This window comes from Excalfactoria chinensis, chromosome 2 (assembly GCF_039878825.1).
Source record: "Excalfactoria chinensis isolate bCotChi1 chromosome 2, bCotChi1.hap2, whole genome shotgun sequence".
In the NCBI taxonomy this organism is placed as follows: domain Eukaryota; kingdom Metazoa; phylum Chordata; class Aves; order Galliformes; family Phasianidae; genus Excalfactoria; species Excalfactoria chinensis.
Genome location: NC_092826.1, coordinates 7,740,465 through 7,754,885, shown reverse-complemented (window position 1 = coordinate 7,754,885; position 14,421 = coordinate 7,740,465). Strand labels below are relative to the sequence as shown.

Here is a 14,421-nt window from a genome sequence, read left to right as displayed (position 1 = left end):
TTTATCATGGCTCTAGACTTGTACATTATTACTTTCTCATGCTCTCAATGAGCTGCAAAGTCCAGTTGGGTATATGAAGGGGTGATGCTGAGACATGGAAAAGCATATATGAGATTATTATTATTATTATTGTCATTTTTTTTTTCTCATTACCTGAATGAATTTTGTAAAATCATACAATTGTTTGAGTTGGAAGGGAACTTTAAAGGTAATCTAGTCCAACTTCTCTACATTGAACAGGAACACCTACAGCTACACCAGGCTGCTCAGAGCCCCATCCATACTGTCTCCAGGAGCAGGACTTCCACCTCCTCTCAGGACATCCAGTTTTAGTGCCTCACTACCATTATTGTAACAAGTTTTTTCTTATATCCAATTGACTCTCCTTTCTTTTAGTCTGAGACCGTTTCCCCTTGTCCTGTCACAACAAACCCTGCTAAAGCACCTGTTGCCTTCTTTCTTACAGACCCTCTTTAGATACTGAAAGGCTGCTGTCAGGTCTCCCTGGAGTCTTCTCCAGGCTGAACAGTCCCAGTTCTCTCAGCTTGTCATTGTAGGAGAGGTGCTCCATCCCCTGGATTATTTCTGTGGCCCTCTCCATATGTACTTTAACAAGCCAATATCTCTCTGAGAGACTGAGGACTCCAGAAAGTTCAATTTATAGTAATATAATTTTTCCTAGTTTGAGTCTTTCTTGCCTGTGACAACAAGTGGTAAGTTATCCCCCTGCCCCATCCTTCGACCCACGTTCTTTCTCATCCTGTTCTGTTGCAGAGGAGGAGTGAGAGTGGCAGGGTAGGAGTCTGGCTGCCAGCCAAGGCTAACATGGCACAGCAAGAAACAGAAATGGGCGACTGCAAAGAGATGTTATTGCAAGAGCTTGTGGGAGGGCTGAAGCAGATTTCTTGAGGATATTTCAGATCCTAAAGTAAATAAATTACCAGTAATCTATGCTGATGTGTCCAGAAAGGCTACTTTATGGAAGTTACGGTCGATACTTTATCTATACAACATTGTTTTTCGCTTTAGTTTTCTCTTATTATCTCATTAATGGAGTTATCTTGTTGAAATTTGCCTGGGAGCTGCCAAGTCTGGCAGCTTTACAGAAGCAATATTGCAGGGATGCTGCAGCTCCATGCCTCTAGTTCCAGCCAGCAGTGAGCCTGAGCATGTATTCCCAGCAGGCACAGAGTGAAACGTGGCCAGTTCCTGGGCCATCTGAGCTACTTGCTTTGTGGAGACTCCTGCTGACACTGGAGCATCCTCACTCACTCCAGTTGTCCTGGTCCCACTCCTGTTGCAGCACTCAGACCCCCATACACACACACATGCATACCAAACAGAGAGGCTTTCACTTAGGAAGAGTTAGAAATGTAGTTTAATAAGGAGATAGGACAGACTGCTCTGATAAGGCACAAGATGCATATGGCAGACAAGTGCATCAAACCACAACCACCCTTACAGGCCCCTTTGTCTTCCTAGTCTCTGTTTTCCTATGCCTGCTCCTTCCCAAATCATGTTAATCCTCCTTTTATCCCCTAAATATGCCACAAAATGTATTGTGCAATCCCAAGATGCTATGTGCCATAATGTACCTCATAACCTGGGCAGTGCTTCCTTGGTCAAAATATAATGTGGAGGTGAAACGTTATGTAGGTTCTGAAGTGACTTTTGCAATCATTTATTTTCAAATACAAGTCTGAACTTTATGTTTATCCACATGAATATGACTGTGCTCACTATTTTCATGCATTTATTTGTACTAGTTGTGTACTAAGAGCTTCAAGTAACATGTTTCTGCACTCTCAGCATGAGACACTGTCCATGACAAAGATAATGCCCACATTACAAACAGGAGAATGGAGTTTAGAAAGAAGAAAAAGTGTCCCATCTGGAATTCATTCCCTGAATAAATTCACTTTACTGCTTTAACACATTACCGGTTTATTTGTTACATGCATAAAGCAATATATAATAATAATAATAATAATAATAATCATTACACATCAGAACAAAATTAGCTTTATAGCATTATCATTACAGTGTATCAGAAATGTCCCAAATATGTACAGAATATACTCATGTAAAGTGCTGTAGCTCAAGCAAATTGATTTCCATGAACAAATTTTAACTATTAAAATGCTGCAGATCAGAGGCTAAGATGGAAATCAGCTGATTGATACCCATTCAGAATCTGGAACTATGTCTCTTTCTTTCTTTCTTTCCTATTATTGTGGGATTCTTATTTATTTATCTATTTATTTTTGTTATTCTTACTGTAATTATCATTATATGTTATGCTGCAGCTAATTCACACTACACCAAGGAACATATTCTGCAGAAATGGGCTGAATGACCATGCCTATTTTCTGCATCATTTAATACCACTTAAGATGTTAATCTTAGTCCATGTGGTTTGACTTCTGTATGCTTTACTTTTTTTTTTACTTTTTACTTATGCTTTTATAAGCAGACTTGGTCACATACTAGCAACTTCACAAGCTATTATCATCCTGAGTGCTGCTGTTCTCTTCAACATGAACATTCTCACTATTAAGCACTATTTGATATATACTCAAGAATGCCCTTGGAATTCAGATGAACACAGCAAGAAATAAAAGACATCACTATCATAGTGATATAAAATAATTCTAAGGAAAGATATGACATAACATACAAGGGGTTATAAATCTCAATCTTGAGTTTCTTCTCTGATTTTATTTATTTTTTTTAAATACATTAAAGCAGAATAAGGATTTCTCTGTTTTTAGTCCTTGAATTCCAATTGCAAAATTGTTCTAGAACATCCCCCTCTCCTGATCAGAACACTTGTAGTTTACAGCTTATATTTTTTTCACAGACAAATTATAGCAGTTCATGCTACACCAAATTTTGGCAAGCTACATCAGCTGTAAATTAGCTCTCCACTAATTTACAGTTAGCTTAAGCTTTCCTGCTTTCCAGCACATCACTTCTGTAACTAGAAGGGATTTTGCAGTCCTAGACTTTTCTATCAGTAAAGGATGTTATTTTTCCAGTTTATTCTTTCAGGAAATTATTTAAACACCAAAGATCTCTCAATCCTGTCTTTTTAAATGTACTTAGTAAAGGACTACCTACACAATGCATAAGACTAAAGGGAAAAAAAATGTTCACCTTTTACTGCAACTATAAAACTGGGTCTTGCTACATCAGACAGTCTCCATTCACAAAAGATCAATGTAATGCATGGTAAATGCAATGTAATGTAATGTAAACTGCAGTCCAAAAATTCTAATTTGGGTGAAATTTCCTGCTTTTACTTCAAAATATAACCAGCCTATATTTATTTACCATTTGAAAGAGGAATATATGTATTAAATTACTGGGCATGCACTTTTCTTCATTGCCACACTGGATTTTCGGTGTTAGAAATACATATAGTGAACTTGATCTTGGCTTAGGCAGAGCTGAACAGACAGTGTTTGAGGTTTGTCCATTCCTCCACCAGCACCGTTACTGTATGTTTTTCTGCTACAGTTTTGAAATCCCAGTCATTGTGCCTGCCAACCTGTTTGTACTCTATTGGCAATACTACTCCCACAGCCACTATTTTACATCTGATGTACCAGCTGGGGCTGTGCTAACATCACTTTTAGTGCAGCAGAGGACAAGCAGATGAGAAGCAACACTAGTTATAGAAGGATCTGGTGGGCAACAGCATGCTCACATATCATCATTCTGTTGCATGGGAAGATGAAACTCAAGCTGTCCTAGCTAGACTGGCATATAGGGAGATATTTGAAGCAGATGGTTAAATGCTTGGAGTCACAAGATAGCAGTTTTTGGTTGCCCACAGGATCTGTATATGATTTAGTCTCTGTGGTGACAAAGATCCAACTTGAAAAATCAGGCTCAGTGCTTCCTAAGCACAGTTAATAGCTGCAGGTCTTGTATTATTATTATTATTGTTTTCTGTCTAAATCCGGGTAGAATTTCAATACTGAATGAATTTCATTATTGCTTTTCCACATTCTGATTCCTCGTTTTCTGAAGAGTTCTTTCCTTCTAATAATTAGGCATTAACTTGTCACCCATTGATGTTTATGTTTTCTTATGTTTCCTTATTCCTTTTTCCTCTTTTTATGGTGCTCAGGATAATGGTATGATGGCCAAAAGAAAATGTGCACATGATACAATAATGCTTCTGAAATATGTTACCACAAGTACTAAGTCTCTAAGTCTCTATCCAAAGCAATCATCTTTAACAGCTTATCATTACAGTTAATTAATATATATGAAGCATTTGAAGACATCAGCTGCTTACCAAATGCAAAATTAATGAGTATTGCTAAATACTTTTACAATCAATTCACTATCAAAGTGCTTACAGGTCTCCATCTTTACATAGTACCTCTTTGACATAAGAGACTAGAGGTCTCTGGTTTTGCATGACTGCTTGCAGATGATCACCAAGAAATGTGACATCACAAAGAATAAAAAGAGAATAAAAATAAAGCTAAAATAATTTGTATTTTAAAGGAAGAACACAAACACTTGTTATTTTTTTCCATAGGAACCTGTGTAATGGTGTCCATAGGGAGGTTTCTAGTAGTCTGGTTCTAAAGAGCTGAGACAGAAAAATGAAAATGGTCAGTGAGCTGATAATAGAATGCACAGAAGTAACTGCTCTGCCTTTAACTTTCTGTACAAGGTAAGAGGAGAGCTTGTTTTGAAATCCCAGAAGCAGCACCACTCCATCCTACAGTGCCTGCTTTGTGTAATATTGACTCTGGCCTTCAAAATAAAAATCAGCTTTGAAGCTGTGGTGTTGTAGCCCTTGTATAAACAGTCCCACTGACCATGAGAAGTGCCATATCTACTGTCCACTGCTTGGCTGTGGATGAGTAAGTTGTATTTTTCATCATAGGCTTTCATACTGTGCAGAGTGATCAAGTGCCTGCATGAAGTTCTGAAAACCTTTGTTCTCAGGATGAGCCTCCTGTTTCTGAGGACTTTCTCAAGGGTTTTCCAGGTTGCATCTTATGCTGTGCAGCTGCCTTTTGATCTCAGAAGCTGAATGGTCTCATCCAGGAACTGATGAGCAAGGCTGTTTTATTCACACTGTGAGGAACACAAACATGGGTGCAGTACCACTTAGTTCCTTCTTTTCATTTTTGGCTCTTCTTTCTCAAAGAGATCTAAGAAAAAAAGGAAGCAGGACTGGGATAGCCACATCCCAGAAGACAGAAGTCAATGCTCTTATTCTAAGGGCTCTGAACTACACAGAGACTTAGAGATGCTTGATAAACAGCAGCTGGAGACCAGTTATTAGACAGAATCATAGAATGGCTTGGGTTGGAAGAGACTTCAAAGATCATCTAGTTCCAACTCTTCTGCTGTGTGCAGGGTTGCCAACCATGCAATCAGGCACTAGACCTGGGATCTAAGGACAAGGATAACCTTATACTTAATTAAGGATAAGGTTTGAATGAAAAAAGAAGTGCTTCTTAGATATTCTGGAGCGATACATTGTTATGCTGGTTCACTCATTCAGTGGACCGGTACCAAACTAGAGCAATACAGTACCTGGCCCTACTGTTCAGAATCAACTTGGAGAAGGATTACTTTACCCATTACTGACAGTTTTTGTAGGCTAAAGGACAGTGGTTTTTAACAGGTTAAATAAAATCATAGAGGAGTTTGAGACAGCACAGACAAATAATTCAAAGTCAAAATGGGCAAGGACCCTACAGCTAAACCTGTTTTTAATGAAAAGCTGAGGAACTTCCATGGCATGTTTGAACCCTGTTTCATAACGGGGCTCTTCCCAAAATGCGTGAAATTCTTTCTAAACTTAAACATATACTCACCAACTATTCTTTCTTTTCAATTATTCCTGTTGGGGAAAAAAACAACAACACAGTTTTGTACATTTTGGTCTACACAACAGTTTGTTATACTATATCATGTAGGTTCTAATTTGCCAAACATTGTCATGCTTTTGGATTGCTTGTTTGAGAGGATAACTTTTCTCACATTATGTAAAAGAGGTATTCTCTGTATCCCCGAGACTGAAAAGCTCTCAGACTGTATTTTTTCCTTCTCATGAAGAACAGCTTTGTTTATTACTCTGGGCTAAAATATTCAAAGTCAGAAAGCCATACATTGGAGCATGGGTGGTCCTGATTTCAATTTGAATAATGAGATAGTGACAATGGGTAACGTACGTAACATACTGTACTTCAGTATTTGAGATGTGTGACCTGATCAAGGGCTGATCAAAATTAACCAGAATGTTCTGCAGGTTTTGCCTTGTTGCTTCAAATTTTCCACATATTCAATTTAAATGCAAGAGATATGCCGGATTTGTCCTCTTGCCCTTTGACATACGCTAAACTTCTGAACGCTGACATTGTACTAGAAACAATGCCCTTTTGAGTTTGACTTTCACTACGCATTCAGATAAGCCCAACGGTTTCAGTCTTAGCAGCATTTTTTACATATTCAGAAGAACTTTCCTCCACACAGAAAGTGGAATAATAGTAATTTGTCAATCCTGCATGTGCGTTCACTTTTGCAACAAGGAGATGTATTCACGAACTGTTCTGAAGATGCAGTTCAGACCTATGACTCTGCAAGTCTTTTTTCTCCAGAAGGATCTAGAAGCTAAATCTCTGTCCAAAACTCTGATATAAATCAGACCAAAAAAGAGCAACATCAGCACCTTTATTCATCAGACAGCATTTCTAAAACATTTCTCAGTCTATGGTACAAGCCAAAGGCAAAACGCTGTATTGAACTTAATGGTGCATTGGGTTAGTGAGGCACATCTTGTTATGTTCATGTCTCTGTGTGTTCATATTATGGCATACTAGCTTCATCTTCATTTTCTGTGTACTGTTACAACATTTACTGCACAATATTAAAACTCAGTTTTTCAAAGTAAATAGAAAGTTTCTATGAATACAAATCAGTAACATGAAAAGCCAATCTGCATCAGTAATTTAGGATCATGCCTTCTATCTTTTGCCATGAAAACAACAGAAGGAGGCTCTCCTTTCTCTCAGTATAAAATTTCTAAATTACATTATTCATCATATTAGTGCTACTTACCAAACTTAGTTGTTTTGAAATATGTGACAAGACTGAAGAAAGATGACAGAGCAGCATCTTGGGACAAAAGAACTGTGAAGTTTAAATGCAAAATCCTGTAATTGATTGAAGGCTACATTCTGTCCCCATATGCCCACATATTGATCTTATCAGGATCGATAAGAGCCATGGATTTTTATATAAGGACAGATTTTTGTTCACAGACATCATTCAGCAAAAGACAGTTTCGAATATAAAGACGTTCTGTACTTACAGACTAAAATTATCAACAACAAAATGGCAGACAATCCTCCCAGAAAATACCTGTGAACATAACAATAAAGTTTAGAGAAAGGCAGGGGATGCATAAATAGATGACTGGGTGAAGGAGGAGGCTTGTGTAGATAACCAACTGACCTCTTCTAGGTGAATGGCAATGTGAAACCTTATGTTACTTGAGCTATTGAGGAAAACCACCTAGAAATAAGGATATCAACATTGGCAGACTGAGAGAAACACCCATATTAGTCACTTGGGAAGATACAGATCTTTTCTGATTCTCCTCAGGCTTCCACAACCCTTGTCAAAAACATGCTTGACAAAGTAGGCATATGAACACATATTTCTTATTTTTGTGCATACTCATGTAGCTATTTGCCTGCATTGATGAGTGTGAAAATACGATAACATAAGATATATCTCTTTGCAAAACTGACTCATTTCTGTATTTCACCGGGTGAAGAAAAAAACAAAAACAACAATAAGCATTAATATAAAAAGCAACAAATTACAAAGTTAAGAAGGATTACCTTGTACATACTGAAATGATTAAACACACCATCAGTGCAGCGATCTGAGACAGAAAATCTGGCTCTGTATTGGATTCTGAAAGGAAAATAAGGAGAACAATTCTCATGAATTTTCAAGACAGTAAATACATGACAGAAGGTGTTAGCAAAGACTACCCTCAGCACATGAGGCTAGCAGATTCTCTCTGTTTTTATGAGAATTCACCTAGACTGGTTCAAAGCAGAAACCTAATTTTCATGCTCTGGGTGTCTCCCAGGAGTCTTTTTCCCCCACAGCCATAGAGACTCTGTGTGCCCTTCAATGCTTGCAGAAAACAAGCACTTCTGAATAACTGCCTGTTTCATGTTTTGTTCCCTTGCCCTTTCCTCCATTTTCCTCTTCACTCTACATTCTTATGTTTATTGCTGAAAATAGAGAAAAAGGAAGTCAGGAGAAATGAACAAACAAATACCAATCTTAAGATTTCATTATTTTTAAGCAGTCATTTAGTTTACTTTTTAATGTACATTTACATTTTTATGATGTACATCAGCATTTTTATAGGGTACATCAGCATTTTTAATGTGAATATTTCTCCCTCACTCTAAAAATGAAGTTAATCAGGATAAAAATCTAACATACCCGCCTTGTTCAGTGTATCTTCATTTCCATTTATCATAAACAGAGAGCAGGATGGTGAGGCACAAAGTGATTTTCCAGGCTCAATAAACTCCTTATCTGTTTTTAGAGACTCCAATAGATGCTGGAATTTGCCCTTGTGGCACTAAGATGTTATATTCACAAGAAAAGTCTGAATTGCCTATAAAATGTGTATATATAAATGAGTCTTCACAAAGCTTTGAGAATTTGTGGCAATAGGTTTTATGAAACAAACAAAACCAAAACAAACAACAACACCACACACAAAACCCTTAATTGTCAGAAGGTTTTCAAATTGTTAGGGGCAGGAACGGCAAGTTCAATGTAAGCAGGAGAAAATAAGCAGAGCAAAGACAGAACTGCATAGAGCATAACAAAATGGTATGAAAATAACCAGGTGAAAGGAGCCTGGGCCAGATATGAATGACTGCAGGGCAAATGTCACTTGTGTTGACCAGTTGAACTGTCTTTGTGTTCAAACTCAGTCTATAAATGCCCTTTTGCCACAAAAGTCTTTCTGGAATCGCAGTCTCTTAATTTTAATGCCAGAAGCTCAGTTCACCACTGACAATTTGGTAGTTTATGTATCCTTTACCTGCACGGTTTGACAGACAATCCAAACAAAACCTACAGGAGATAGCAATTACCTCTAAATACAGATTATAATGTAGCTAGATTACTTTGTACATAGTCAGAGCTTACCAGTATCAGTCTGACTGGCCTCTGGTTTACTGCATTTGTCAGGCCAAGGATCATCTACATGGGAGGAATCCAGAGTGTTGAGAATGGTGCTGCTGAGCCACTGGCTGGAGGCACTGAGACTAAACAAGCTGGCAAGAGAGGGTCGTATTTTCTTCCTTCGACGGAATATCCTAGAATGAAAAGGCTCATCGCTGAGGGATAGACTTAATTATTCTTAACAAGCAGGGGCAGAGCTCAACAACTTGTAGAACTGAAATGGAAGAACCAGGTTCTTGGTACAGTTCCCAGCTCTGCTGTGGACCCTGGCTATATCACCAGGGATCACTACTGCACACTGCAGTAATGTCAGGGGAAGTAATAACACCATGGTAATGCATCAGACTGTGATGCTTCATATTGTGGTACCAAATGATACTTCAGTTTGCAAAGTTTAATATTTCTCTGAGTTTGGGGTTTCCCAAAGTTCATCCTACAAGTTTCCCCACAAGTTTCATCCTACCATTTACCAATATTCAGCATGGAGTAAAATCTGCATCTAGTTTGCTTACCGAACTAAGTTCTCTTTATAGGTAACACTTGTCTGGGATGGTGACAGTGTTATGTTGCCATCTTCATCAGACAGAAAGCTGTCTTCTGTCAAAACGTAATAACCATTGGAAAGCAGCCGAGGGCTGCGGCGACATGTGAAGATGGAGCCTCTCGAAGGGCTTGTGGAACAGCACCTGTAGGCAGTGCCATCATCGAGAAAGGTGCAAGCATAACTGAGGAGAAAAGGAAAAACCTCTGATTCAGAGAATGTCTAGACAGTACAAGACCATGATTTAATGATGATAATTGTACATATGCCATTGACTCAGTTAACAGGAGCTGGCAGTGACATGATTTCAAATATGCAGATGATGCCTAGGAGGTTTCAGCCAACCACAGTGTGTCTGCATCACACTTTCCAGAGCTTCAGACTACAGGAGGGTTTCACAACAGGTGCAGCATTTCATGAATGCACTAAGGCTTGAGAAGTGTATGGTGCATTTCTGTGGCAATACTTTTCACCAAGGAGATCTGCCAGACCTACCCCAGCACAAGGATTCCAGTATTTTGCTCTGGAACTACTTTTACAATCAAGTAATCATTTATGAAGACTGACTTTCTTCCCAACAGCTCTGAGTTCCAAGCAGCCATTCAGTGATATTCATGAAAAACTGGGAAGACACTGGATTGATTCAGTGTTTGAAAATGGGTTTCAGAAGCAGGTTTCAGAATCCTATACAGCATGTCATGAAGGGGTACCATGATTTCAATAGGGGGGAAAAAAGGTGGAAGAGAGATGTTCCAAAACCTCATAATTTCAAAGCTAGTGCTTTTCACCCTCCATCTAAATACTTTTTAAATGAGTTTCAGCCCTTCATCTCTAGAAACTCAAGGAAACCTCAGCTGAAATAAAATAGTAAACAAGCATATTTTTCTTCAATACCTTTGAAAAATATGTTCTGAGAGGCTGTGTCTGTGTTCTCCATCAAACGCCATTGAACCTGCAGAGGCCAAGAGTTATTATCATATTTACTGACAGCTTCCACAGCTGACAGGTCTTCATTGACAGATACCTTGTGCAACTCAAAAGCCCATAAATAAGCTAAACAAAAAGAAGGGAAGAGAAAAAAAGAAGAGAGAATGGAGGAAAGATACAGTGACTCTGGCAGGATTGTTTAATGTCACCTCAATCAGGACAGCACAGAGTCAAAGCCAGCCATAGTCAAATATTTGTCCAGGTTATTACCTTGGGATATATAATTATTGGTACAAAAGCAATAGCTACAGTAGTTTTAATGGTGTTTGCCCAAAAATCTGGTTTTCATGCTGAAAATAATGCACATACTGGTTTTAGCTACAGAGTGGAATGGAAGGGCCACTGTTATCATTAAGGTATTTCATTTCATCACTTTTTCAGATAAAATTTGCTGACATGCCACAATAGGCATAAGGAAAGAGACAGGGACAAAAATTGACACTAACTTTGTGGCCGGAGACCAAGGAAGTAAATAGGATTTGTCTGGATTACCATGGCTCAAGTTTGCAAAATGCTGCCAGATGTTCAGCAGCTGTCAGAGTCAATCGTACAAAATATGAGCAATGGCTATCCAGAGGGATATATTTATAACAGATTTATATCTGTTACTACGTAGAATTACAGATGATATAATCTTTCCTTATACTACCTTATCTCTCTGGTATCTTTAGAGCATCATGCTATTAGTAAATTCCTGTCATTCCCCTGTGAGAGAAGATAGGTGAATGACAGGATTTTTTTAAAATGTTGAAGTACAAGCTGAGGCAAAGAAAATGCATAAAGGTCAGCGTTCCCACTTTGGTATTCTTGTTTACCCTCATTCACAGCTCAGTTGCCAGGCACTGCCTGCAGCCTGAGCCTTGGGGCCCAGCAGAGTTGCCGAAGGGGGAAGTAAAATTTGCTGAGGTATTTTTTGCAAACTAGCCCTATTATTCTATTCCCATACATGTTGTTTCTCCAACATTCCAAAAAAAAGTATTTCACTTTCTAGTGGGAAAAAAACAAACAAACAAACACGCTCTATATTTTTCTGCAGGCAAAAACAATCTGGAATGGAGGCACAAGATGTCAAACAGCATCAGCCAGAATGTCACACAACAAACTGCCCAAAAGACAGGCATTGCGTGTTTGCCTGACTGACATGTTGCAGACCCATGTTTCATACACAATTAGCTCCTGAAAGATTTTTTCTTACTACAGGCAAAATCAGGCATACAATCAAGACTTTCAATTATGCAAACATATTATGCTCTTAAAAAAAAAGGTTTATCTGAACACTAAATGAAAATACAGGAAAAACTCAGCAGGTGGTTAGTAGATCTAACCCCAAGTTCTGTCAGCCACCCACAGTCCTTCCACACCAAATTGTTCTGATCAAAAGCCCAGACAAATGTGCACAAATTTACTTCCTCGTGGTGTTGATGTAACATGTGATATTCCATACATCTTGAAAAGGACTGGTTCATGCACTCGGGGACAACAGGTAATGTGGATTGCCTGTAAAAGAGTTTAAAAAAAAAGGGAGGTACGATTGATTTTGCAACGTTTTAAAATCGGGAAGTGTCAAGTATTAACAAGAATATATAACACAGTATTACAAATCACCACTGAATGTTATCACTTAGACAAAACTGAAACGCTCTAGGGCAAATTTGCTTCAAAAGGAATAGGAAGGAATACCTCTGTATTAATTAAATCTATTACAATCTAATAATCAAGAGAGTTAAAATTCTTTCCAGTTATTGGAACTTGTATTCTCACTTAATCGCACTTTACTCCCCCTGTTTATGTTATTGCAAAGCAGCAACAACTAACAAAGACCAACTCTTCATAGTGGCTTACATATGGACAGTGCTGACTTTAAAAAGAACTGACACAAACTGAATGAGGTGACAGAACAAACTACAGTCCTTCTGCTGCTGGTTTGAGTTGCCTCATAAATTCACGAGGTACGTGAGGTCTGTGCCCACAGGACTCGTGTATCTGACAGACTTCACAGAAGTAATACTTCAGGTAAAACAGATTATGTACATATGTTAAAAAAGGAAGTGAGATCTCTACATTTATAAATATATTACTGGAGAGATGACGAATTTCTCTCCTTCTTAGAAGCATCTGAGCAGCTGTAATTTGCTTTTAAGCTATTTTAAGTAATAGTAAAGCCAGGCTTCTATAAACAGGCATGTATCAGGCAGTCCAACGGATTGCTCCTCCACCCTCTGTAACGACAATTTTTGGCTTATTTGTTAATGAAGAGGGTTCTTGAAAGTCTTAATTAACTCAGTGCTGGAGAAGACATGTAAACATCATGTTGTAGACAATGCTGCACAGTGTTCTTGTTGCATTTAATATTCAGTTCCATTTGCGAGCTATTAATAATGTGAGAAGCTACAGTAACAATATAAGCAAGCCAAAACACAGCTTCTGAACCACCACTGTACATGTAATCAAAAGTATAAGTAAACCACAAAATGAGCATCAATAGAGAACTTTAACTATGGCATGAGGAAAGTCCAATCACTCTAATAAATCTCAATGAAATTGAATTTAAGATGAACATGGCAATGTTTTATGACAAGAATTCAATTCAGAGTTTAAGGCAGCCTCTGCTTCACATCAGAACACCTGGAAACTTGAGTCACAATATAAAGAAAAAGTCATTGTGCAAACCAGAACTTTCCCTCTCCAAATTAAGTTAATCCTTAACACAATGACAACCTCAATTGATAGCCAACAGTAACCTGTGTTTGTATATGTTGTAAATATTTACATTAGTATTAAAATATAGGTCTACTATAATAGTTGAACCTTAGGCAACCAGATTTATTCAATATTACCTACCAAAGAAAAATGTCTGAAAAAATATTTTTATTTATTCACACATATCAGTCATTATTGAAGAGTGTTCATTATCTTTTCTTTCTGCAGGTAATAGTGATAACAACATCCAGAAAAATGTAAAACTTCCTGAAGAGCACAATATCAATCATGCAAAGGTTAATCATTTCTCAGCTAAAAGATAGATACATGTAAAATCTTCCAAACCTGGAAAATCCATTTCACCATGAAAAAAGGTATGTCAAAAAGTTTCTCATCTACGCCAGAGCCTTTGAGACGTGTGTGTAGGGTGTCCTTTCTGCAGCTTCCTGGAGCAGAATGGCACTGAGTTTTTGGAAAGGCAGGGCTGTGAAGTCCCTTGTTTCCTTTTGAAAACAGCCCGTGCAATCAGAAGCATAGAGGCAGAATGAGGTCATGCTTCCTGTCAAGAAGCCTCACATCAGAAGCATTCAGCATTCAGAGTAAACTGAAGATTAAGGTTAGTCCGGGGAACAAACGTTCCTGCAGACAGTTGTGATACGCAAACACGCTGACTACAAATAACAAATAAACTTTTGTTTCAAACACAACATTGAGAAGAAAGACAAACCTTTTCTCATAAAGAAAAGCAGTGCAGAATTTTGTTTCAGCTTCACTTTTCTACCTTACTCAGAAAACTTCAAAGTGCTATAACCGAGTCAGCCCGTGTATTCAGTGAAACAGTCAGTGAGCTGGTCTGGCCTGACAGGCTTTGATTGAGGAATGGAAGACGGCTACCACAAGATCCACATATAGCAGCAAGATATTTTGCAAAA

General features: G+C 38.2%; 1 protein-coding gene across 1 annotated transcript in view; it reads right to left on the bottom strand.

Annotated features, from left to right (window-relative positions):
- LOC140248898 (dynein axonemal assembly factor 11-like) overlaps positions 1 to 13,962 on the bottom strand; it is a 44,096-nt gene extending 30,134 nt beyond the window's left edge. Inside the window, exons 1-5 of the mRNA XM_072330023.1 lie at positions 13,835 to 13,962; positions 12,196 to 12,286; positions 10,697 to 10,754; positions 9,774 to 9,986; positions 9,226 to 9,395 (exon numbers count right to left, since the gene is read on the bottom strand). Coding sequence (XP_072186124.1) covers positions 9,226 to 9,395; positions 9,774 to 9,986; positions 10,697 to 10,754; positions 12,196 to 12,286; positions 13,835 to 13,855 — 553 coding nt within the window. The 5' untranslated portion in view covers positions 13,856 to 13,962. The remainder of the gene's footprint in view (positions 1 to 9,225; positions 9,396 to 9,773; positions 9,987 to 10,696; positions 10,755 to 12,195; positions 12,287 to 13,834) is intronic.
- Between the last annotated feature and the right edge of the window lie 459 nt (positions 13,963 to 14,421).